The sequence below is a fragment of the Lactuca sativa genome, chromosome 6 (genome assembly GCF_002870075.4).
Source record: "Lactuca sativa cultivar Salinas chromosome 6, Lsat_Salinas_v11, whole genome shotgun sequence".
NCBI classification, from domain to species: domain Eukaryota; kingdom Viridiplantae; phylum Streptophyta; class Magnoliopsida; order Asterales; family Asteraceae; genus Lactuca; species Lactuca sativa.
In genome coordinates this window covers 23,571,427-23,599,366 of record NC_056628.2, presented here as the reverse complement: position 1 = coordinate 23,599,366, position 27,940 = coordinate 23,571,427, and the positions used below count along the sequence as shown (strand labels likewise).

General features: G+C 39.0%; 1 protein-coding gene across 1 annotated transcript; it reads right to left on the bottom strand.

The window, feature by feature from the left end:
- Positions 1 to 208: 208 nt before the first annotated feature.
- LOC111883028 (protein MODIFYING WALL LIGNIN-1) lies at positions 209 to 4,495 on the bottom strand. Its single transcript, XM_023879388.3, has 3 exons — positions 4,162 to 4,495; positions 3,862 to 4,055; positions 209 to 618 (listed from the first exon to the last, which is right to left on the bottom strand). The coding sequence occupies exons 1-3, from the start codon at positions 4,276 to 4,278 to the stop codon at positions 399 to 401; spliced, it is 531 nt and encodes a 176-aa protein (XP_023735156.1). The 5' UTR covers positions 4,279 to 4,495; the 3' UTR covers positions 209 to 398.
- Between the last annotated feature and the right edge of the window lie 23,445 nt (positions 4,496 to 27,940).

The window sequence follows — 27,940 nt, the reverse complement described above, 5'->3', positions numbered from 1 at the left end:
TATATATATATATATATATATATATATATATATAAAAAGAAAAAAAAAATGAAATTTAATGGACAGTCCAAGTGGAAAAAAAATAGTTAGATTTTGAACTCGCAGGTTATCCATAAGCCCATGATAGACCATTAGTGTAATTTACTTAAAAATAAAATAAAAAAAGAATAATAATTTTTTTTAACTTTTTAGTTGTGCAAGTTTCAAATCTTATTTATGATTTATGTTATTTAACTTAGTTATAGTGTAAATAATATAATTAATTACAAGGATCCAACTATATCACTGAAAATTTGTTTTTTTTACAAGTATGTTGTTAAAGAAGAAAATATATCTATATATATAATCTTTCTAGGCTTACACTATATATGACCAAGAGTTAAAGGGTGAGTTATATCTCATTTCACTTGAGCGTGCACAGGTCGATGCATATTAAGGATTAAGAAACACGAAAAGATTGTTGAAATGATGGCGATAAGGAAAAGTATTCCAGAAGCAACATATACACCATTCTTCACAAGGTAACACTTCCCGTCCACCCACCCTTCCCCGTATATCTGTTTCCGGCTCATGCTTGATGCGATTCCCATCAAAATAAACGCCATGAAAAAACTCGTCCTATAGTTAAAATAATATAATTTTAGAAATATATATATATATATATATATATATATATATATATATATATATAACATAATTGTGGGTGATCTGTATCACTAATATTTATTCAAGTGTAATGAGATTAATTTTTTGATCAAATTTTCCTTGGTAAATATAAAACAAGTTAGGATGGTGTAGATTTCATATTTGATTAACTTTGTTTTGATTGAAAGTACATTGTTATTTACGGGAAGCCCCTGAACTGATGGAGTTCATGGGACATCGCCCCTAGCAGCAGGGTCCAAGGGATGGCAACCCCTGGCAGGGTCCAACGAGCATAGTCGTTTTTTGCCCTAATCCTATACCCAGTTTTGAGGGGATTTTAGTGACAGTTTTATAATGGTTAGAAAATTGTTATATGACAGTTTTGGTACTTTTTGGACAAAATGTTTAATTTTGTCTTCTTTTATAATATATGAATTCTGGTACACAATATAATATAATTTTCTTCATTCTCTGTTCTTGAATACTTAGTTTTATCTGATTAAAGACTTTCGTGTGTACCAGGTGCATAGTTCAGTGATCTACAAGAGTGGTAGAGGTCCCGATCAGGTTGTACCACCGAAATGTTTTAATCTGAAATTATGTTTCACGACTTTAAATAATCCAAACTTTCTAAATACCTAGATTTTTAAACAATAATTACCAAATGTTCATTTTAAATAGTTTACATATATATATATATATATATATATATATATATATATATATATATATATATATATATATATATATATATATATATATATATATATATATATATATATATAATTCATGATAATATCAAACTGAGTACATTACAGAAATGGTCCTTGATTGAATTTTCAATTATGGTCCCTAAGTTTAAATTTTGATAGGTTACATTTATGTGGTTTGTGAATATTGCACTAGATTTCCTTACTCCATATAAAAATACCAAATTACATTTTTTTTCTTTTAACAACTAACAGAATTAATGTAGATTATTTTGCTTATTATTATTATTATTATTATTATTATTATTATTATTATTGTTTATTGTTTTATCTATTTATCTTTGTCTTTTTGGTTTAAAAACTTTTTAATATTTTTGATGTTTTATTTGTATATATTGTTTAATGTTGGTTTTTAATGTTTTCTTTGTTTAAATCATATAAATTTTTTGAGTTTTTTTTCTATAAAAAAATTAAAACAATAACCTGAATAACTATTAGTCTTCCATTAAAATTATTTGATGTTGGTTTATATATATATATATATATATATATATATATATATATATATATATATATATATATATATATTAGATTGAATAGTTTTACTTTGGTTTTTTTTCATAAATAGTTATACAAAAAATATAATTATACGCAATAAACGAAGAAGTGTTAACATATAAACGAATTATGTAACCGAAAAACACAGAACCATAAAACTGAATGTAAAAAAAAAACATTATTATGTAATGTAAATGAACAAAATATTAAAAAACAACATCGAATAATATATTTAAATAAAATGTCAAAAATATTTAGGTTATTATTTTAATTTTTCTATTCGAAAAAATATAAAAATAACAAAAAAAAAGTTATAAACAAACAAAACGTTAAAAAACAATATCAAATAATATATTCAAACAAAACGTTAAAAATATTAACCAAAAGAAAGATAATTAAATAAATCTAAAAATAAGTAATAATAATAATAATATGATTTTATATAACTTAGATAATTGATTTAAAAAAATAATAATAATTTTATAAACAATCTATATTAATTCTATTAAAATTAAGATCTAAATGAAATATATATATATATATATATATATATATATATATATATATATATATATATATAGGTTCAAATGTTTCTACTATTTATTGTGTGCGTGTAGGATTTGATTCTGGACCAATCATTTTTGTTATTTTAATAAAGTAATTAATACATATTAAATGTTAAAGATTTAATTAATACTCATTATATCTTCAACATGTAATATGCATTAATTACTTTTTCAAAATAACTAAAATGATTGGTTCAGAATGAGTCGTACATGCACATAATAGATAGTTAGAACAAAATAATCTAACTATATATATATATATATATATATATATATATATATATATATATATATATATATATATATATATATATATTGTTAAAAAAAATGATAAAATCCACGACTTGCAGTGCAATGGCTACAAAACACAGACATATAACTTATTAAATTTTAAACTTAAGGACCAAAGCTGTTAATTCAAACGTTGCTATAATTTACTCTATCAAATTTTAAGAGTTTGAATCTATATATGAATACTCATGAAGGGAACAATAGGGAGGATCTAGATTTTCGACTACAAAATAAAATAACTCAAAATACAGATTTTCAACTTTTTTTTTATATTTCAAATTACAAAAAGTTTTAATTTCATGGAGGTGCAAACCTTGGCTTCAATAGTTCCATGTAAAACGAATCCGTTTGTTTGTTTATTAGTATAGTGTATGTATTGGTGATTTTTTGTCTAATAGAAACAATATTTTAATTTGAAAAATATATTAAGTTATAATAATATTCTCGAAATAGAAAATGCATTATATTTTTATAAATAGATAGATTTTTCAGTATATAATAATTTAATAAGAAAATATTTAAAATATGATATTATAATTGAACGGTTATAATAGAAAACACGAAAGAATTGATGCTCAACTTTCACATTTTGATGTTGTTCGGAAGTCTCTTTGTAGAAAACAACACCGTTTGTATAATTTTCATAATTATTTTGAAAGAAGATCACCATCAAAATGGAACTATTAGTTACATATATGACATCTTTAACTAAAAAAAAAAAAGAAAAAAAAAAGGCAGAAGTATATATCCTACTTTCAAGAACACAAATTAATTAATCCAGAATAATAACGTTTTCAAAATGATACATTCGCGGCTAAAAATAGAATGTCGTTATCCTTTAGAATTGGTATATGTACGTTTTAACTAAAGAAATACGTCAGGCATAACACCATTTTTAAAACCGCATATAAACATTATTCGGTTTTATTTGGAAAATTTTAGCAACAAAAACAGTACTGATGCTTTTATTGAATCTTATCAATTTCAAAGTTGTAAACCATTTCATTTTACTTTAACAAATCGAATGTCAAATCTGATATAGTATCGAATATTGCAAATCGAATTGAGTAGTGGGTTTGAAACGAAGTTACCATGAGAGACACAAAATAATGCTTGCAAAGGAACTCTTTGAAGACTTGAAATCGGCTGATCTTCTACATAAAATGAAGAACCCTGTCCCTATGACTTGGGCAATGAAGGAACATATCAAAGCTGCAATTCCATAAGCAAATGCCCGGCTTTGAGGCAAATAGCATAACTTTCCATCCACTCGAATCTCCTCTTTCTGCAAAACGGAGAATTAAAACCCGCCAACTACTAAGTTCAAACGACTGGAGCTAGCCCACGTAAAATTAGCAAGTGGCTGTTTGAAGTATATAATATGAAAATACCTTTGATTTCTTGAACTCACAAATGATGCATAAAGCAAAAGAAGCAAAGCTAAGGAAGATGATGATGATGATGATCAAAACGTGAGAAATAATTCTGGTTTGGTGTTGTTTTTCCATGTAAAAAGATTTATTCCTGTTTGTGTATTTGGTTATTATATGATGAGAAATAGAAGCAAGAGAGAATGGAACAAGAGCTTGGACATTACTCAAAGAAAAGAAAAAGAAAAGGGAAAAGTCGTGGTTAGAACGATTATTTCGGTTCTTTTTTATGTGTCTTCGTATAGCGGGTGGGTATATGTGGGGGAGGAGAATAGGGAGTCATTGCTTCGAAGGAAGGTAGATATACCATCCCTGCTAGTTGAATATATTTGACGGATAATTGCACCCATGGTGTTTATAAGTTATATACTAATATAAATATATAATATAGGAAATGATCACATGTAGGTACGGGCGGACCCAAAAATTTTCCGAACAGGTGGCAAAAAAAATTTATAACATTTATATATATATATATATATATATATATATATATATATATATATATATATATATATATATATATATATATATATATATATATATATATATATATATATATATATATATATATATATATATATATATATATATATATATATATATATATATATATATATATATATATATAGACACGCACACTGCTTCATAATGAGTTTGACTAACTAGCTAACATCCAAGTTGAGTACAAGAAGGAGGAGTGGTTAAGTGTCATATTCCTTGTAATCATGATAATGTTCTCTAAATCATGTGATATATATATATATATATATATATATATATATATATATATATATATATATATATATATATATATATATATATATATATATATATATATATATATATATATATATATATATATATATATATATATATAACAAATGAATTCTATAAATAAACGAATATGAGTTAGAATTTAAATGATGTTATTTAAAATATTGTATACAATGTGATATATATATATATATATATATATATATATATATATATATATATATATATATATATATATATATATATATATATATACCGGTTTCACGAGGGTGCCTAACGATCTATTCAGAGATTAATATTGTGAATTTGTTTAGATTCACATTGTGAATCTGTACAAATTCACCCTATGAAATTTGTGCACTGTGAATCTGTGTAGATTCACACTATGAATTTGTGCAGATTCATATAGTGAGTTTATACAAAATTAATGACTTATAGTGCAGATTCACAATTTGAATTTGAATAGATAAAAAAAATAAAAATATATTTATCAAATTTGATATCAATAGAAAGAAGTTAAAAGGTTGTGGATTTCTATATTTTTAGAATTTTTTTCGATAAGTAATAAGATCTAAAACTTGAAAAGTAATGATTCCTTGGTTTTATGGTTTAAAATGATTCATTGTTGAACTTTTGCTATATATATATATATATATATATATATATATATATATATATATATATATATATATATATATATATATATATATATATATATATATACCAAATATTCAATTATCGTTACAACCACAAAGTAGTTACTCAATGACTTATAGGGATGAGCAGCGGACTTCAATTGTATACAGTATTTTAAATAACATCATTTAAATTCTAACTCATATTCGTTTATTTATGGACTTCAATTGTTTTAATTTTTTATATCAAAAGTTTGAATTTAAGATACATGAAATCAATAGAGATTAGTTATTACTGATATTTTTTCTAATCCTCATGATGCGACATAGATCTGAACCACCTCTTATTTCTCTCTTTTCTCTTGATGGAAGCTAGGCCGGAGAGATCTGCTATTCACAATCTGAGAGATGTTTTAGAGTTGCCTTAGGGACTATGCCACGAGAGCGGGCTCCAGCGGTCAAGTTAGATCAGCTGGTAGATCTAAGATGATTCTCCTTAGCTAGAGATATCCATCTTGTTGCTGGTGTTGGGGGTAGTGTATGGTGGCTAACGGCGGGTGAGGCACCCGGCCGGAGTCTAGGGTAGCAACTGAGCCAAGGGGAAAGGACCCCCCCCCCCCTCCATGGAGGAGATACTTTTCACTTTAGAGGGGACAATTAGGTCAAGGGAACTAGGTCTAGCCTTGGGCTAGCCCAATTCAGGCCCATCTAGCAAGGAGTTGAACAAGGCCGCCTGGAGGCGCCAGGCGAGGCTGGCGGGCGCGCACAAGGCAAGGTTATGAAAGGAGCGCCAGGCAAGGCTGACAAGGGAGTTCCCAGTAAGGCTGACTAGGGGCGCGTCTAATGACATTGGACTGGACTCAGTCATATAAATTATGTGTCATCAAGTCCCCTTAGTCCGATGTGATTGGATCGCTGACAATCGGATCGGACTAGAAAGAGCACCAATTCATCAAATAATAAAGAGAAACGACTGAACCTCGCCCACAAGAACCGTGGTGTTGTGCAATGAGTCAAGCGTGGGTTAGCTTAATGATCTTTCCTTGTCAAGAGTACGATCTGGTTGGTATGATGCAACGTAGTTGTTGCTGACATTATGCAGAGCAAGGCTACTGATAATGTTATGCGGAGCGGGGCTGTTATGCGACAATGATGTCGATAAGGTGTCGGGCCAAGGTAGCTAAGAGGTATAAGCTCTCCATTCAGTCCCTGAGACAGTTATCCGACACAATTGTTGTTGTAGTCATGCACAGCTGGAATGTTACCGATAACCATCTATATAGTTTGGTTTTCATGAGCATTAATAATTGTCCTGAAGGTGTTTCTTGCTTGGGCTTCACCAAGCTGGATTCCCCCCAATCTGATGTAGGTAGCGTAGGTAGCTGGATCAGATTATGATGAATAAGGCAAGGTTGTTGTATCAATAAACGACGAAGTTGTTGGCATAATAAAAAGTAGCAGAACTCTTGTCCGAGATGGATGTTTTCAAACTGATAAGCTGTAAGGTTGTTGATTAGGTTCCGAGAGCTGGGTAATTAGGGTGCTAGTGGGGTCACGCAACGAGACTATTTTCGGTAGCTAGATAATAGAATTGTTGAGGGATATGCAGTGAGGCTATTGGTAGGAAATATGCAGCTAGACTGTTTCCAAGAGCCAGGCAACAGGGATGTTGAGGGATAAGCGGCGGGGATATACGTCGGGGTTGTATAGCAAGACCATTTCCAAGAGCCAGGAAACAAAGATGTTGATGGATGAGCGGCAAGGCTATAGGTATGGGTTGCACAGCGAGACCATTTCCAAGAGCCAGGGAACTAAGATGCTGAGGGATACGCGGCGAGGCTACAAGTAGGGAATACACAGCAAGGCTGTTGCCGAGAGCCATGCAATAGAGATGCTGAGCGGTAAGCAACGAGGCTACAAGTATGGGTTATACAACGAGACCGTTGCTGAGAGCCAGGAAACAGAGATGCTGAAAGGTAGTAGGTAGCAGGTTCGATGTCGTGATAACCTTCTTGCTAGAGAGTAACCTCACTATGGCAGGATGTAATTGTTGGAATAGTGTCTAAGGCTGCAACTATATTAGGCAAGTATTTGACCCGGTTGTGCATGGTCCTTTTGGGTTGCCTTCACCATAGCAACTTGATAGGATGATTTATTACGAGAGAGTAAATATTATTAATATATTATGAGAATAATATAATGAATAATATATTTGTTATTTGATTAATATAAGTCATAGAATTAATTAGAATTAATTTGGTGACTTAAAGAGATTAATTAAACAAAGGGGTATAAACTGTCAATTGTTTGATAGTTAAACTTTAGACTGTAAATCCATATAGATATGGTATGGACGAATTCTAAGAGTTTTAGGATAGCTAAAATCGTCCATATAGATATCTAAGGAATGGATTTGGATAGCCTTAAGAGAAGATTATCCAATTAGGGTTTAGGTTGTAACCCTTAAGGAGTCTACAAGTATAAATAGACCCCATGGCATAAGGAAATCGACACCTCTCCTAAAGCAAGAGAACCCTGGCCGATTTCCTCCCCTCTCCTCTCTCCTAAATCATCTTCCTTGCTATTGGTGTTTGTAAGCCATTAGAGGAGTGACATTTGTGACTCTAGAAGCTCCAAGACCTCAAGATCACCAAGGAACTCAAAGGTATGATTCTAGATCTGTTTCAATGTTGTTATTTAACCTAATTAGTCATTAGAAGTCTTGGATTCAAAGCATGTTTATTAGAAAGCCTAGATCCAAGCAATAGGGTTTTGCATGCGCACATAGGAAAGTTCTTATGGCTAAAACCCATCAGTAATGTGGAAAATGCTTTATCGATCGTCCAAACACAAGAGAACCATGACGATTGTGGGAGAAGAAACACCAAAGGTGTAGTGTTAAGCGTGGTATAAGCTTATGATGCGTAACTTACGGTGCACGACAATGCGCGGCTTAGAAGAAATGCTTGGGCTTAGCAACCAATGATCATGAAGATGTTACGTGGGAGGGAATCGCATGCAGATCGGGCTTAGGAGCCAGCGATCATAGATACATCATGCGGGAGAGCATCGTGTAGAATCATGTAGGCAAAGGTTGCGAGCCTTTGAGCCTCGTGGGCGGAGCATGCCACTAGATTTGGGCTGAGAAGTCAGAGGACTCAATCCAAGGATTTTGAACCTTGCAGGCGGAGCTTGCTGCTAGAATGGAGTCGGGTTGAGAAGCCAAGCGACTCGAGGCAAGGGTACTAAACCTTGCATGTAGAGCTTGTCGCCATAATAAAGTCGGGCTGAGAAGCGATGCGACTCAAGGCAAGGGTACCGAACCTTGCATGCCAAGCTTGCCGCTATAATGGAAGTCAGGCGACTCAAGGCAAGGGTACTGAACCTTGCATGCGGAGCTTGCCGCTATAATGAAGTCGGGCTGAGAAGCTAAGCGACTCAAGGCAAGGGTACTGAACCTTGCATGCGGAGCTTGCCGCTATAATGGATTCGGGGTGAGAAGCCAGGCAACTCAAGGCAAGGGTACTAAACCTTGCGAGTTAGACGTAGCAGCCTAATATCTATGTGTCCGACCCGGGTAATCAGTCCGGGTTGAAGTGTAATGGTACCTGATACTTTGTTGCATTGATGGTTGTAGTGACGATCGGTTCCTAGCTTCCTAGGATGTTTGTCAAGAGCTGAGGCTATTGAGAGTTGGATAGTGGAGTTATTGTTAAGAGTTATGTGGTGGGAAAGTGACATTTGATGAACTTGTGTTTTGCAGATGTCTGCAAACAACAAGAACAACAACGCTTCTGGGTCATTCTCGTTGATGAACTTGTGTCAGAAAGTGACATTTGATGGGTCAAACTTCAACGAGTGGATGAGGTATATTCACATGATCACACGCTACGAGGACAAAGAATATGTCCTTGATGAAAAGCTTGAAAAGATCATCCCAGATGTTGCTACTCCTAAAGAGCTAACCGCCTTTGAGGCCCACGAGCATGATGCTACGAAAGTTCATCGCATCATGCTAGCCACCATGAACCTCGAACTCCAAAAGTCCTATGAGGACATGTATCCGTATGAAATGCATCAGGATTTGTTGGACAGGTATCACCAGAGCGCGAGGCAAGAGCGCTATGAGATCATTACTAACATGATCACCACTAAGATGGGGAGTGGAGAATCCCTAACCTCTCATTTGCAGAAAATGCAGAGGTATGTTGATCGTCTTCTCAAACTTAATGTTAAGTTTGATGAGGATTTGGCTATCGACATAATCCTCCACTCCTTGCCCTCCTGCTACAACCAGTTTAGGATGACCTACCACATGAACAAGGAGGAGGTCTCCTTGAGCAAGCTCCAAGGACTCTTGAGGACTGCTGAGAGCCACCACAAAGATAAATCCATTGCACCATCCCCTGTTGTGGCCGCTCCTGTGATGGCAACAGGTCAAGGAAAGGGTAAAAAGAGTAAGGCTCCATGTAAGAGCCACCATAAGGGGAAGCCTTGTGATGGTTCGTCCTCAAGTGGAACCAAAGCAGGCCCTGCTAAACCCTCCTCCGATCCCAAGGATGCAGAGTGCTTCTATTGTCACCAAAAGGGCCACTGGAAACGAAGCTGCCCTCAGTATCTACAAGATATAAAGGATGGAAAGATTAAGCCCACCTTTATAGGTATGTATTCTATTAAATCTAATAACTCATCATTTGCTACTTCATGGGTTCTTGATACAGGGTGTGGTTACCACATTTGTTTTGATATCCAGGTCCTAAAAAGAAGTAAGGAGGTGGAACATGGAAAGATGAACCTGATTATGGGAAACAAAAGATCATCGCCTGTGACCAAAGTCGGTGTTTATTCTTTAGTGTTGAGTAATGGGTTAGGGATAGATTTGAACAATTGTTGTTATTTGCCAGATATGGCAAGAAACATTATTTCATTTCATGGGTCGTTTAGACAAGGTTTCAGATATTCTTTTGATAATAGTAATGGTTCTATTAATGTGTTATTTGAATGGTGTCTTTTACTTCAATGCATTACCTTGTAATGGGATTTATGAATCTGTGATGGTTGTTGATAATTTAGGAAATAATGTTTTGAATATTGATTCGTATACTAGTCTAGACAAAGTATGCTTATGGCATTGTCACCTTGGCCATGTCAACAAGAAACGCATAGCCCAACTCCAAAATGATGGAGTGTTGGAGTCATTCGACCTTAGGGATGATGACACGTGTGAATCTTGTTTACTTGGGAAGATGACCAAGTCACCCTTTACTGGCACTTGTGAAAGGGGTGAGGGTCTATTGGATCTCATACACACCGATGTGTGTGGGCCCTTTAGATCCACCACAATGGACGCTTGCCGCTTCTACGTGACTTTTACAGATGATTATAGCAGATATGGATATATCTACTTAATCAAGAAAAAGTCGGAAACCTTTGAAAAGTTCAAAGAGCTTAAGAATGAATTGGAGAATCAGTTGGGCAGGAAAATCAAGATGCTTCGGTCAGACCGAGGAGGAGAGTACCTAAGTCTTGAGTTTCACGACTATCTAAAGGAATGCGGAATTTTTTCGCAATTGACGCCTCCGAGGAAGCCACAATTGAATAGTGTGGCTGAGAGACGTAATCGGACCTTGTTGGACATGGTTTGTTCTATGATGATTCAGACTTCGTTACCAATAGCTTTCTAGGGGTATGCCTTAGAGACTGCCGCCCATATCCTTAACTTATTTCCCACCAAGAAGGTTTCAAAGACTCCTCACAAGATGTGGATAGGTAAGGCTCCCTCGTTGGCACATATTAAGGTTTGGGGTTGCGAGGCTTTTGTAAGATGAGAGACTCACGACAAACTCGAACCTCATAATGAGAAGTTTTACTTCATCGGCTATCCGTAGAAGTCTTTTGGCTATCTTTTCTATAGACCAAGTGACAATGTTGTCTTCGTTGCTAGAAGAGGAGTTTTCCGAGAAAGGGAATTGATAAGCCAAGAAGACAGTAGGAGGCAAATTGAACTTGAAGAGATTCAAGATCAAAGCGATGAATGAACCTCTGACACTAGCACTCAACTTGAGGAGGAAACTCCTGTTGAACCTGTTGACGAGTCCTTACCTCTTCAACGTTCCACTAGGGCTAGTGTTCCACCCCAGTTGTATGGATTTCATATTACTACTGAAGGGGATACATTTATTAGTGATAGTACACTAGTAAATTTGGACGAACCTAGCAGCTACAAGGAAGCCATGGCAGGCCCGGAGTCTGCGAAATGGAAAGAGGCGATGGACAGCGAGATTCAGTCCATGTACGACAACCAAGTTTGGAATTTGGTTGATAATGTACCGAGTCGTAAGACAGTCGGGTGCAAGTGGATTTTCAAGAAGAAGACGGACATGGATGGGAAAGTGCATACTTATAAAGCGCGATTGGTTGCGAAGGGCTTTACTCAAACTCCCAGAGTTGACTATGATGAGACCTTCTCACCAGTTGCGAAAATAAAGTCTATTAGGGTAATACTTGCAATAGTTGCGTTTCATGATTATGAAATATGGCAGATGGACGTGAAAACCGCTTTCCTTAATGAAAAGTTGGTTGAGGATGTTTACATGAATCAGCCAGAGGGTTTTGTCGATGCGAAGCATCCAAATAGAGTATGCAAGCTTGAGAAATCCATTTATGGATTAAAACAAGCGTCTCGCAGATGGAATCTTTGTTTTGACGAGAAAGTTAAAGAGTTTGGCTTTTTGCGAAGCGAAGATGAATCTTGTGTGTATGTCAAAGCCAGTGGGAGTATAGTGAGCTTCCTCGTATTGTATGTTGACGACATACTACTCATAGGAAACGATGTCCCAACCTTGCAGGAGGTCAAGTCCTGGCTTGGGAAATGTTTCGCTATGAAGGACCTCGGAGAGGCTGCTTATATTATGGGAATAAGGATAGTAAGAAATAGGGAAAGGAGACTGATAGGACTCATTCAGAATACATACTTGGATAAGGCACTAAAGCGTTTTAGTATGGAAAATTCCAAGAAAGGGGAGTTGCCAATCCAAAGCAATACCAAGCTGAGTAAGACTCAGAGCCCGAGTACAGAGGAAGAAATAGCTGATATGAGCCAAGTACCTTACGCTTCCGCAGTAGGCTCTATCATGTACGCTATGACTTGTACTCGCCCTGATGTGGCCTTCGCTTTGAGCATGGTCAGCAGATATCAGGGGAACCCTGGTAGAGCCCATTGGATTGCAGTTAAGAATATTCTTAAGTACCTGCGAAGGACCAAGGAATGGTTTCTAGTCCACGGTGGGAGTGATGACTTAAAGGTACGAGGGTACATTGACGCTAGTTTTCAGACGGATCGGGATAATTTCCGATCATAGTTGGGCTGGGTCTTTACCCTAAATGGAGGAGCAGTGACTTGGAAGAGTTCCAAGCAGAAGACCGTAGCTGATTCAACGTGTGAATCAGAGTACATTGCAGCGAGTGAAGCATCAAAGGAGGCTATATGGTTGAAGGACTTCATTGGAGACCTTGCAGTTATGCCATCCATAAAGGAGCCGATGGAAATTTTCTGTGATAATGAAGGAGCAGTTGCCTTGACCAAGGAACCGAGAGATCATGGTAGATCTCGACATATCGATAGAAAATACCATTTTATCAGACATCAGGTAGATGAGGGACTCCTCATTGTGAAGAGGGTATCATCAGAAGAAAACCCAGCAGATCCCTTTACGAAGGGACTGAGTAGGGTCAAACACTTGCAGCACGCTAGGAGTATTGGGCTGAAGGATGATATAAGTTTGGATTAGATAGGAAACGTGTAATAGATAGTTTGTACTTGACATTTGATGAATAAATAAAATTGTGTTATTTATGAGTAAAGCTACTATCGTATGTTGGTCATTTATCTATTGTTTCAATTTTGCATGTTTTGACTTCCTGAATGATAAAATTATTCAAACAGTCCACAGTCGGTCATATTTTGGAAGTAGATATGAATGAAGACTGTCATGAATTGTTTGCAGATTTCCTAAAAGGTTTGGGCATAACAAAGGTTTGCTGCAAAGTTCATGAGTGCTTATGAATATGATTTGAGCATTGGAATAAACCCGCGTTTGTTGGTATCACTTCGTGGTGTTTTACCTTAAGTGATCGCAAAGCGATAATATCATATAGTCTTAAAACTTAGAGATATGGTTGTTGTTTGTTGGTTGGTTATGCATTGATGATGTGTAAACGCATCAGTAACTTGATGTTATAAAACACATTATTGTGCATAATTTAAATAGTAAACAATGGATGCATATGAGTCGAAGTTGATCTGTTCCTTTTATTCTATGAGAATAAAAGTGATATCTTGGCCACTTGATGATTTGGTTTGACTTATGTGTCAGGCCCAATCAAAATGAAGTTGATGTGTTCAACTAAATTCTATGTCAAACAAATCGGAAATCGAGGGACAAATGCTGGATAATAAGCATTGTCAGCATGATATCTAGAACAGAGGATTATACGATCCCTTATCTAAAGGACAAGTTGATCAGAGTTGACAGCGAAGCATAAGACCTATGATTGCTAATCGGATTCTGAAGTCATATGTGAGATATAGTTACTAGACTTATCCAAGTGGGAGACTATTGGAATAGTGTCTAAGTCCGTAACTATATTTGGTATGTACTTGACCCGGTTGTGTATGGTCCTTTTGGGTTGCCTTCTCCAAAGCAACTTGACAAGGTAATTTAAGGAGAAAGAGAGAATATTATGGTTTCTTAATATATTATAAGAATAATATATTAAAGGAGAAATCATATTTGTTTAATTAGTATTGGTCATAAATTAATTAGGAATTAATTTGGTGACTAAAAGAGATTAATAAAATAAAGGGGTATAAACTGTCAAATGTGTGATAGTTAAGTTTTGGGTTAAGGAAACCTAATGGACTTAAGGGGAATGAAATTATGATGTGGATCCATCATATTTTCGTCCAGGGCCTTATTCTAGAAGGTTCCTTGGGCTGCTTGGTGACTAAGCTGTCCATTAGGGTTTAGACTAAAACCCTAGTAGCCTGCAGGTATACATAAGACCCCTAGGCTATGGAAATCGGCTACATTACATTACATTCTAAGAGAACCCTAGGGATGATTTCTAGCATCTCTCACCCTCTCTCATATTCCCTTCTTGCTTGGGGGGTTTGTGAACCATTAGAGGAGTTACAATTGTGACTCTAAGCTTAAAATCAAGAAGATTACAAGGATTCAAGCTACTTGGAAGAGGTAAACCACTTAGATCTGTTTTCTTTATGATAATTTCAAATTATATATGATAGATCTAGGTTTGTAAGTCTTGGATTCAAAGCATGTACAATAGAGAAACCTAGATCCAAGCATTAGGGTTTGTATGAGCACATAGGATTGTTTCTTATGCATAAAACCCATCACTAACTGCAACAGAAAAGGGCACACTGCCTGATTCTACAAGGCTCTGGCAAGGCCAATTAACCAAGTCCCCGGTATAGGTGCGGGCCAGGCTTGCTACGGTTGTGGCGAGGTTGATCATTTCAAGAGAGACTGCCCGAAGGCAGGAAATGTCGGCGGAGTGGGAAGGATTCTGGCGATAGGCCACGAGGAAGCCGTAGCTGATCTTACGATAGTTACTGGTACATTTCTCCTTGATAATTCATATGCATGTATACTATTCGATAGCGGAGCAAAGAGAAGCTTCGTAAGCTTGAAATTTGTTCACTTACTTAAATAAAAACGGCGAGCACTAGAGGAATCTTTCACTGTAGAAATGGCAAACGTGAAAACGAAAAGTACTAACTGCATATACATAGGTTGTACACTAACTCTAGATGGTTATTCTTTCCAAATAGACCTCATGCCGGTCTCAATTAAAAGTTTCGACGTCATAATCGGCATGGATTGGTTAATTCATCGTCGCGCCGACATCATGTGCTTTGAGAAAGCAGTTCCTCTTAACCTCCCTAACAATGAAACTCTAGTTATCTACAACGACAAATCTAGTACGAACATTCGCATCATTTCGTGTATCCAAGCTCAAAAGTGCTTGCGAAAGGAATATCATGCATTCCTTGCACACATCGTCGATACGAGTCAAGAAGTGAAGGATATTCAGAACATTCCAGAAGTACGCGACTTTCCCGACATCTTTCAAGAAGAACTACCGAGATTACCACCGCAACGCCAAGTCGAGTTCAGAATCGACTTAGTGACAGGGGCCACTCCAGTAGCCAAATCTCCTTATCGTCTGGCACCGGCAGAGTTGCAGGAACTTTCCAGTCAACTTAACGAACTTCTCAAGAAGGGATTCATTAGGCCAAGCTTCTCACTATGGGGAGCACCGGTCTTGTTCATCAAGAAGAAAGACGGATTGTTTTGTATGTGCATTGACTACATGGAACTCAACAAGCTTACCGTTAAGAATCGTTATCCTCTACCCTGCATTGACGATTTATTTGATCAACTTCAAGGAGCAAACTACTTCTCGAAGATAGATCTACGGTTCGGGTATCACGAGTTACGAGTGTTAGAGGAGGATGTTCCCAAGACAGCCTTCCGAACTCGTTATAGACACTACGAGTTTCTAGTGATTCCGTTCGGATTAACCAACACACCAACAGTATTCATGGATTTAATGAATAGGGTGTGTCGTCCTTACTTGGATCAGTTCGTCATTGTCTTCATCGATGACATACTTATCTACTCTCGAAGTAAGGAGGAGCATAGTCAACACATATGAAGAGTCTTAGAAACATTACGATCGGAGAAGCTCTATGTGAAGTTCTCTAAGTGCGAGTTTTGGATTCGAAGAGTCAAATTCTTGGGCCACGTTGTTAGTGAAGAGGGAATTCATGTGGACCCTTCCAAAATCAAGGCCATTGAGAACTGGTCAGCACCGAAGACACCTACAAAAATTCGTCAATTTCTAGGTCTTGCTGGCTACTATCGTAGGTTCATACAGAACTTTTCTAGCATCGCTAAGCCGCTTACTACACTGACCCAGAACGGTGTGGCCTTTGAATGGGATGAGAAACAAGAGAAGGAGTTCCAAATGCTAAAGTGATCCTTATGCACCGCGCCAATACTATCCCTCCCAGAATGAATAGAAGACTTCGTAGTCTATTGCGATGCATCCAACCAAGGGCTTGGATGTGTTCTGATGCAATGAGGTAAGGTCATCGCCTATGCCTCGAGATAGTTGAAGACACACAAGGTCAACTACACCATGCATGATCTTGAGTTACGAGCAGTTGTGTTTGCTCTAAAGATCTGGAGATACTATATGTACGGTACGAGAAGTACTATCTTTACAGACCACAAAAGCCTTCAACACATCTATGATCAGAAGGATCTTAACATGAGACAAAGATGGTGGGTCGAGCTACTCAATGACTATGAATGCGGAATTCGTTATCATCACGGCAAGGCCAACGTAGTAGCTGACACCCTAAGTCGGAAAGAATACTCTGGTCATAGAGTCAAATCATTAACTATGACTATCCATTCACACTTGTCCACACAAATTAAGGAGGCTCGGCTCGATGTTTTGAAACCTGAAAATGTGACGGGTGAATCCCTAAGATGGATGGATAAGAACCTAGAAAGCAAGGGTGGTGGAGCGTTATATTTCATGGACCGAATCTGGACACCAAAACACGGTGGCTTCAGAGATGTGGTCATGACCGAGGCGCACAACACGCGACATTTCATTCACCCAGGTTCAGATAAGATGTATCTGGATCTTAAAAAGTTATATTGGTGGCCTAACATGAAATCAGAGATTGCTACGTTCGTGAGTAAATGCCTTACTTTCGCAAAGGTTAAGGTCGAATACCAGAAACCATCAGGTTTACTTCAGCAACCGGAGATACCAGAATGGAAATGGGAGCGGATTACTATGGACTTCATAACCAAGTTTCCCAATACTACGGGTGGACTTGATACCATTTGGGTCATCATCGACAGATTGACCAAATCCACGCATTTCCTACCAATCAAAGAGACTGACAAAATGGAGAAACTAACAAGGACATACGTTAGGGGGATCATACGAATGCATGGTGTTCCCATATCCATTATCTCTGATAGAGATAGTAGGTTCACTTCGAGGTTCTGGCAGTCGCTACAAAGTTCCCTTGGAACGAGGCTAGACTTGAGTACAGCCTACCACCCACAGACCGATGGACAAAATGAGAGAACTATCCAAACCTTAGAAGATATGTTGAGAGCCTGTGTGATCGACTTTGGGAAGGCATGGGATACTCACTTACCCCTTGTCGAATTTTCCTACAACAATAGTTATCACACGAGCATAAAGGCTGCTCCATTTGAAGCCCTTTATGGCGGAAAGTATAGATCCCCTCAATGCTGGGCTGAGGTGGGTAACACCCAGTTAGCTAAAGGACAAGTTCCTGACAGCACTCTCACAGGTCCGGAAATCATACAGGAAACGACAGAGAAGATCGTTCAGATCCGTGAACGATTGAAAGCCTCAAGAGACCGTCAGAAAAGCTACGCAGACAAACGAAGGAAACCCTTGGAATTCCAAGTGGGAGACCGAATCCTTTTGAAAGTCTCACCCTGTAAGTGGTCCTTAGGCCGTGAACACTAATAAGTGGTGCATTGCTGCCACCTTTCCTTCCTAGGGCTTAGGCTTGAGCATAGAACACTTCATATTGACTTATAAGACCTTAAATCACAACTTGACACTTAGTACCATTAGTTTACGGCTGTAAACTCATGAGGAAATGGTCTTTGGGCCGTAAACTCATGTGGTTCATACCGTATGGACCATAAACTCCCAAGTGAGGCCCTACACCCCTTATATGCAACCCTATGTGGTTTAACACTTCAGTACAAGTGTTTCCTAGTCCCTAAGGTTGTTCCATTATCTAAATTAGTTGTTATAAACACTAATTGTAAGAATATATATATATATATATATATATATATATATATATATATATATATATGTGTGTCATTATATGTTAACTAGGATCCATGTGTGCTCAAGTCCTCACTTGACACTTAGCATCCTTTACCGATCTTACATTCACATCACTCACTTCAGTTGAGTTCATACCCCTTAAACTTATCTTTTAAAAGATTTTAAATGCTTTTATAGCGGGGGAATACAAGTAGAAAACATGCTAGTTACAAGATCAATCACATGTGATTTATAACTGTGTTTCAAACAAGAATTTCATATACTTCAAACTGTGTTTCAAAACAATCTACTTTTAAATCGTTTTATAAACTGACATCAAGTCAGTATTTATTTATTGTTCAAAACTCTTTAAATGTATTACAAAGCCTCTTTTCAACTTATATATACTGTTAAAAGCATGTATATATATATATATATATATATATATATATATATATATATATAGTTATATACATAGTGTTTAAAGGACTAAGGACTGCTAGCTCGCTTTATTTCCTTTTCCTTGTTTGGATGTGGATATACGGTATCGTTCAGTTGTCCGAAGGTCGTCTAAATATTAGATATATATTATGTAGACATAAAAGTTCTATTCAATCAGTTCAGTACCTTTGGGTAGCAAGGGTATACATTCATCTATTCATATACATAACTTACTAGTAAACTATAATAGGTATAGTTTAGGAGAATACTATAACAGAGAATACTATAATAGAGGATACTATAACAGAGCATACTATAACAGAGAATACTAGACAGAGCATACTATAATAGAGAATACTAGACGGAGAATACTATACATAGAATACTATTACTATAACATGTATACTATAACAAGATTCAGAGATAACATAATGTGAGATACTACTTCATGACACATCGACCATTTCGTTATGTCACGTTTTGTAACCAGAATCTCCTAGAGGGAGAGCGTAAGTTTGCGCATAGATCTATACTGGATTGACTATCCTACACCTTTGTTGTTCGCTACAGTGGGACTTGCAGGTCTTCTGGTGCCAAATGTCATTTCTTTCGACGTCTTTCATCGCCGTGTTATATTTAGATTAGTATGGTAACAATCATATCACATTTTTCCTTAATTAAAACCATTGGGTTTAAGGTAGTTATTACTTCAGTGATTAATATAAATAATACTGCAGCGCATATATACATTTTCCCATTATATTCAAATTGTGATCTTCTCACATAAAGGGTAATATAGAACTATATTTTGGTAATGATAGTCATACTTGGGAAAAGCTTTCACTTTTACAAAGAGACAAAAATACAAAACAATCGGGTCTTGGTAGAAGGCTACTTTTTATACTAGTAGAAAATATAGGATTTTCTAGGAGTTTTCAAACATATACAAACATTTACATTGTTCAAATATAAACATTTTCATCAAACTTATACAGAAATTGACACTAAATACTTATGAACTCACCAGCTTTAATGCTGATCTACGCTTTCAAAATAACTTGTATTCTCAGGTCACCAATAGACAGGTACCGATGACCAGGTTTTGAGAAGATGGAGCATCTTCAAGACTCGTCTTTTATTTTGATTATTCTTTTTGGTGTCTTATTACTATTACAGAACACACTTGTATGAAATTATACTATTAATGCAATGGATGATGTTGTCGCTTATTTACTACTTTGCATTGTTATGATAGTGTACATGACGTCCTCCGCCCCAGAACGTTTCCGCCATTCTTGGTTTTGGGGTGTGACAGCAGGTTGTGAAGTTGTCACAAAATCTTAACTAAAAAACGATTTTCTTAGTAGTATGAAGTTGATAAAAGAATAAACATGTAAAAAATTTCTTTTCTCCCCAACTTGATGAATGGGTCCCTGAAAAGAAAAACAAAATTAATCCGAAATGCCTCTCTAAACTTCAAAAGTGTTTGAATGAACAAAAACTAAAGCAAATCTAAAGATCTGAGCTTAAAAATGAAACAAGCCCATAGATCTAAACAAAAACACTAAACAAATCAGGAGATCCTAACGATAGAACGCATTAGATCGTTCGATCTAATGGATGACAAATCAGATCTGAACAGATTCAGAGATCTGAGCCTAAAAACGAAAAATATATTTAGAGATCTGAACTGAAAATGCAGTAGATGTAAAGATTTGAGCAAAAAATGGAGCAAATCAGAAGATCTAAGCAAACCAACGAAGCAAATCTACATATATTGGCAAGGGCCAAACATATCTAAACAAGTGATGCTATACATGAACAGATCTGACCAAACCTGAAGTGAAAATGCAACAGATCTGAACGAATCTAGGTGAAAACGAGCTTGAAACGTTGTTGGACGATGGTTGCTCGATCGAGTCCGGGATGGCATCAAATGATGACACATAGATCTGAACCACCTCTTCTTTCTCTCTCTCTCTTCTCTTGATGGTAGCTAGGGTGGAGAGATCTGCTAGTCACAGCCAGGGAGATGCGTTAGAGTTTCCCCAGGGAATGTGCCCCGGGAGCGGGCTCTGATGATCAAGTTAGATTTTCTGGTAGATCTGAGATGGTTCTCCTTAGCTAGAGAAAAACATCTTGGTACTGGTGCTATGGGTAATGCATGGTGGCTAACGGTGGAGGGTGGCAACTAAGGCACCCGGGCGGAGTCTAGGGTGGCGCCTGAGCCAAGGGGAAATGATCCCTCTCCATGGAGGAGATACCATTCACTTTATAGGGGACAATTAGGTCAAGGGGAAATCGTTCAGGCCTTAGGCCAGCCAAATTCAGGCCCAGCTAGCAAGGAGCTAAGTAAGGCCGCCTAGAGGCGCCGGGCGAGGCTGGCGAGCACGCACCAGGCAAGGTTGGCGGACGCGCACCAGGAAAGGCTGGCGAGGGAGCGGTAGGCAAGACTGGAAAAGCAGTCCCCGGCAAGGCTGGCAAAGAAGCGCCAAGCAAGGCTGGCGTACCGAAGCTGTCTAGGCCATGCTAATGGACCATATATTATCACCTTATTTTTAATACGTAGCGAATTACGTATTCATTTTACCAATAGCATTTTTTGTAAGTTTACAATTGATAACGTGCCATAGCCAGCACGTCTAGGGCAATTAAGTCCATATCGATGTAGCTAGCACAGCAACGCTACGTCTACCGGACTGGGCGACTTCATAGTGTGCCCTAGCTAGCACGAAAGGGTCGCGCCCAGCTCAGAAGGCTGGCGCATCCGACAGACCAGGCCCAGCAGGCTTAGCACCCGCCAGTGCCCCCAAGGGCAAGGAACTCTAGCAAAAGGATAAGCATCCGGCAAAGGTGTCCTCGCAAGAAGCTTGTGCCCACTAAAGATGCCCCGGAGCTCCACGACAAAAGGTACAGTCATGACACAAAGCAAGGGATCAGAGCATTACCGGCATGACCAATGGCAGCGCTCTAACAAGTAGAGGAGCACAAACCTCCAATCAGCGCCCTAGATCCTATCGGTTCAAGAGATCCTTCCTCGTACAGACGAGCAAGATCGTTGAATATAAAAGGACAAGCTCATGACCCCGACAGGTAAGTCGTCTTCTCCAAGATACACACATATACACTCTCTAAACCCTACTGACTTGACCGTCAGAGCGTCTTTCCGGAAGCGCCCTCCCAGGAAACGGCTGACAACCTCTTTTCTCTGTGATCTTGTAGGAGCAACTCATGGACTGTTGTCGAAGCCTATTTAGAGCGGGAGCAAGGTCACACCATTTGGCGCCATCCGTACGTGTGACAAAGAACGAAATCAAAAGCACACAGTCCAACGACAAAAATGGAGTCCGATGGCACCGACGGAACCAACAGAGCACCGGGAAGCGCGAACAGATCAATGGCACCTTTGGACAAAACACCACTACATTCAGTGGTAAATAAAGAAGTCCTAAACGAAGGTGGTTCGCGGTAACGGCTAAACCACCGAGAAGTTCACAACCAGGAGGACATTCTCCGCCAATAACCGCCCCCATGGCAGTCATCCCGACTCATTCACCACAGTCGTTGCCCACGTCATCAGTGGCGAACACCTATACGATAATGCCGACACCACAGCAGACGACGGCTCAAATGACGATGCCACCAGTCACATTACCACACACACCACCGTTCGGCCAAACACAACCGGCAATACACCAAACACCGCCATTTTTTAATCCGATGATCCAAGGGAAACCGCTAATCTCTTAGATGTTAATGCCACTAAACCAAATCGCTAACGCTTAATCGTTGCACCAAACACCAATGGCCATACAACCAACACCTTCCCTACCACCACAAACTCACGCCATGGCAGCTCAGTCACCCATTTTCTTTTCTTCGCCACCCATGACGAGCAAACCCATTGTTACTATAAACACACATCTCCAACAGGCTACCACGAACAACTTTCAAACCCAAAGCCAACCTATACTCTCAAACCATTTGCTCCAGCTTCCGTTCCAATAACAAGCATTCTACGGCCCTAACCCAGGTTATCTGACATCCTACAACAACCCAGGCATGCAACCATACAATGTATTTCACCCACACGACGCACACGGGCCATTACCCATACCAAATCAAGACTGTATGTCATGAACTATCACATCACCAATCGCCAAGGAACTATTAGACTACGAGATCCCAAACACAGCCAAACTCCCCAATCTAAAAACCTACACGGAACCACAAATCCAGACAGCCACATCGACACTTACGAATGGACAATGACCTCACTCAAACTAGATGAGCAATTTTAGTGCACCTACTTCCCAACAACCACTAATGGCAATGCAGGCACGTGCTTCAAGACACTCCGACCAGTCAGCATATACGTCTTTGGCCAACTAAAGTATATGTTTCTCACAAATTTCATGCAGTTATGAAAATATAAGGGCGACTACCACTCGATCATTGGCTGCAAGCAGAAGGAAGGAGAGACGGTGAGGGAATATTTCACAAGGTTCATGAATGCCACACTAGACGTTCCAGGGCATAACGAAGGTCTGATAGTCGGGGCCTTCACATGGGGACTCTTTTCAGGTCCTCTGTCCCAAAAAAACTCATGGAAAAGAAACTACAAACATGAGCAGAGTTAAAGGAGAAAGTAAACCGGTACTTGAGGCAAGAAGAGGGGGAAGCAACGAAGCACGCATACCTAAACGTCATGGCGGCTCCCGCAAAGCGCTATAGTCCAACCAAACAGAAACGTTGGGTAGTAGCAGGAACTTTGGGCGAGGGAAGCGCCCGCAATAGAGACGATAGGTAAGGCCACCGGCCAGACGTTTACATAGCCGCGGACAAACCACAATCAACGAAGACAACAAAAGGACGGTACTGTGAATATCGCAAGAGCAAAACCCATGGCACCGTCAATTGCTCAGTTCTGAAGAAAGAAATAGAGGAAAAGTAGCTAAAGGGAAACCTAGTGGAAATGGAACGAAGCCTCCGAGAAAAGTTCGACGCCGAGAACGCCAAGGACACATCAAGAGAACACACCCAACCTAATAAAATACTCATTGTGCATGTCAAGATGGAAAGGCAAGATGAACAAGGCGATCCAGCAGGCATCATAATGCCAACCCACGGGCTCACGTTCTCAGCAAGAGATCCCCGACCTAAAGGGTGGAAGGGTGATAACCCACTGATAATCCAAGCATCCATAAAGAATGTAACTATTCATAGGGCATACATCGACACAGGTAGCTCGGCAGATATAATCTACGAGCATTGTTTTCGCCTCCTCCACGACAAATGGAAAGAAAACCTCAGACCCACCACAAGAAGACTAGTAGGGTTCATAGGGCACAGCATATGGCCCTTAGGCAGAATCCACTTGCCCCTCACACTGACCAGTCACGACAAACAACGAAGAAAAACAACTCTAATCGGGTTTGTGGTCATCCGCCACTCTGCAGAACACAACATCATACTAGGGAGGACAGCCCTGCTCAAACTTGGGGCAATCCCGTCAACAATGCACGGGATCATAAAATTCAGCACAACTGAAGGACTGGCCACAGTCCTTGCCACCCCACCAAAAGAGTTGCAATGCTTCGAAGTCATGCAACCAGCAGAAATAGCACAGGAAACCAAGAGGGCGAGGGTCGAAAAGGCGAATGAGAAAGAGGTGATCAATTTGGAATACCCGAACCAGCCAGTAAGCATTGGCCGTAACCTTCCAGAGCGAACCAGGGGAAAGCTGGTAAGCCTGCTGAGACAGTACAAGCATGTGTTCACATGGACCCCCACTGACATGGTTGGCGTGGATAGAAAGGTCATAGAACACAGGCTAATGATCGAATCGGGCACAAAGGAGGTGAAACAAAAGAAGAGAGTCCAAGGAGGGGACTGAAATCGGGCGATCAATGCAAAGGTGTCCAAACTAACAAGGGCAGGAATCCTGAGAGAGGCTGTCTTCCCAATATGGATTGCTAATCCCGTGATGGTAAAAAAAAGCATGATGGGTCATGGCACATGTGTATCGACTATTCCGACTTAAAAAAAGCATGCCCCAAAGATTGTTACCCCCTACCAGAAATCGACTAGAAGGTAGAGTCATTACAAGGTTTTAGATTAAAGTGATTTTTGGATGCGTATAAAGGATACCATCAAATTCTGATGAGCAAGGAAGATGAGGAGAAGACGACATGCTACACATATCATGGCACTTTCTACTACACCAAGATGCCATTTGGATTAAAAAAACACGGGAGCGACGTATCAACGGCTCGTCGATTCCATATTTGTTAAGCAGATTGGAAGAAACATAGAAGTATATGTTGATGACATGGTCATCAAGAGTCCAAACGAAACGAAACTGCTAGAAGACGTTGAAGAAACTTTAAAGACGTTGTAGAAAGTCAGGATGAAGCTGAACCCAGGGAAATGCACCTTTAGGGTAGAAGAAGGGCAATTTCTAGGGTAATACGTAACCAGGAAGGGAGTACAACCCAGTCCGGTCAAGATAGAGGAATTCATGGAAACACTGCCACCAAGTACCCTAAGGGATGCACTAGGCCTAAACGGAAAGCTTACTGGGCTTAGCCATTTCATCTCAAAATCAGCTGACAAAGCCATGCCACTTTTTCACAAGCTTAAAGGATGCATTGAGAAAAGCAACTTTCAGTGGACAGCAGCAGCAGAGGCGGCCCTCCAGCAAATCAAAGAAGCCTTGCACAAGTTGCCCACATTTGCCAGCCCTATCCCGGGAGAAACGTTACAGATATACTTATCGACTTCGGCTAAATCTATTTCATATGCATTGGTTGTAGAAAGAGAAGGAGAAAAGAAACCAGTCTACTTTGTCAGTCGGGCATTACAGAACCCTGAACTCAACTACCCCTCTCTTGAAAAGTTGGTCTTAGCACTCATCTACGCCGCCAGAAGACTAAGGCGATACTTCCAGGCACACCAGATCGAAGTCTTGACGAATTGCCCAATCAAACAGATACTTCTCAAACCAGAAACTTCGGGTCGGCTAGCAAAATGGGCAATAGAACTGGGCGAGCATCACATCAGTTACTGCCCGCGAACAAGCATCAAGGGCCGGGCACTCGTAGATTTTTTACTCGAAATTCCAGGGGAAGGAAAAAGCACAACCCAAGGAGAGATATCTGAGGCAGGATAAACCCCAAAGGACAGTTGGAATGGACACTATATATAGATGGAGCGTCCAGCAGAGAGGGTTGGGGTGTAACCACGTAAATTTTCAAAACAATTTTTCATTTTTAACACATAATTTGATTCATAACAAAATCCCAAAATCCAATGTTCCGCATATTATCCAAATAAAACAAATCCCAAGATCTCAATACATAAAAACCCCTCGGTGTGTACGACTCATGTCGGCGCCTTCCCGCGATCCTCGCTGGTACCTGAAACACATATCACATAACACAGTAAGCATAAATGTTTAGTGAGTTCCCCAAAATACCATATACAACACATACGCCACTCGAGGCTACAGTACGACCCTCCGGTCGATGTGTCTCAGCGGGACCCTTCGATCCACTCCCGTAGCTCGTTGCACCCTCTGGCCCAGTCATAGCTCGTCGGACCCTTCGGTCCGGTCTGTATCATTGGATCCTTCGATCCGGTCTATATCGTTGGACTCTCTGGTCCGGTCTATACAACACATAGCATACATAAAACAAAATGCACATAATCTCATACATACACATAGCATACAAGACCCTCCAGTCTACACATAAATACCACTCTAGGTAATATATAGTGAGAAGACTCACATCGGGTAACTCAGATAATCTCGCACACGAATACACTGATCTAGCCCCCGCCTAATCACATAAACAGTATCCTCAAATAAATAATGGCTCTCAAAGGCTAGATTAAGTCCCTTTCTACAATCCCATAGAACGGTAAAAGACCATTTTACCCCTCCCTGACCCAAAAGTCCAAATGTTGACCAAAACCCTAAAAGTCAACGAAAGTCAACTGGGGGCAGTACGCGGGGCGTACGCTGGCGATCCATAATCGGGGTCTCAACCCCTTACGCTGTGCGTTCTAAGAGTTACGCCCAGCATAAGTCTCAGTTTCAGCTCTTTTGGATTTTTGGTCTTAACGGTTGAGACATAAACTCAAACTCCATATCTGACTTTTCTAAGGCCACTTAATCCATAAAGTCGAAACCTTTAAGCCTTTTCATGGCTGTAAAGGTCCCTAATCACTCTAACACCTTTCCTCTTTCCTCATAAAGCCTAGATCTCATGCATGGCTTGATATTCACGTCTAAGATTGGATTTTTATGAACATAGAACTCATATTACCCTGAAATATGGCAGATTTAGACTTATGGAGACCATTTGCTCATAAGGTCTCCACCTTGGGACCAAAAACCCTAAAAATTGGTCCAAGAAGCACAAATCAAAAATAGCAAGGAAAGCTTTGAGCTTTCTACCTCAGAAAGAAGCTCCAACCTCTATAGAACTCGGATCTACTCTTTTCCACCAACATCTAGCTCCTATAATGGCCTCCTCTTCTCCTTCACCACCTTGAAATGGCACTTTCAAGCTTAAGAACACACATACACAAGCTAAGAACAAAGGGTAGCTCTCTCTTAGGGTTTCACTCTATGAAATGGTGGCTGAGGCTAAAGCCATAACATTCCTTTTATAGTGCACAAGCCACAATTAGGGTTTGCATCTGGTCCCGCTACGTCCAGCGTAACCCTGGGTACGCCCAGCATACCTGGGCGAGTCCGCATCCAAACTAAGCGCATGAGTACGCGCAGCGTACTCAATGGCCATAGTTTTTCCTTTAGGGACTAAACTTGACAACTTGTAAAAAGAAGAAGGGTTCAAGAGATGCACCTGAATTTCAGGATGTTACACGGGGGCAGGCCTGATCCTAACTAGCCCGGAAGGATAAGAGATCACATATGCACTCCTTTTCGATTT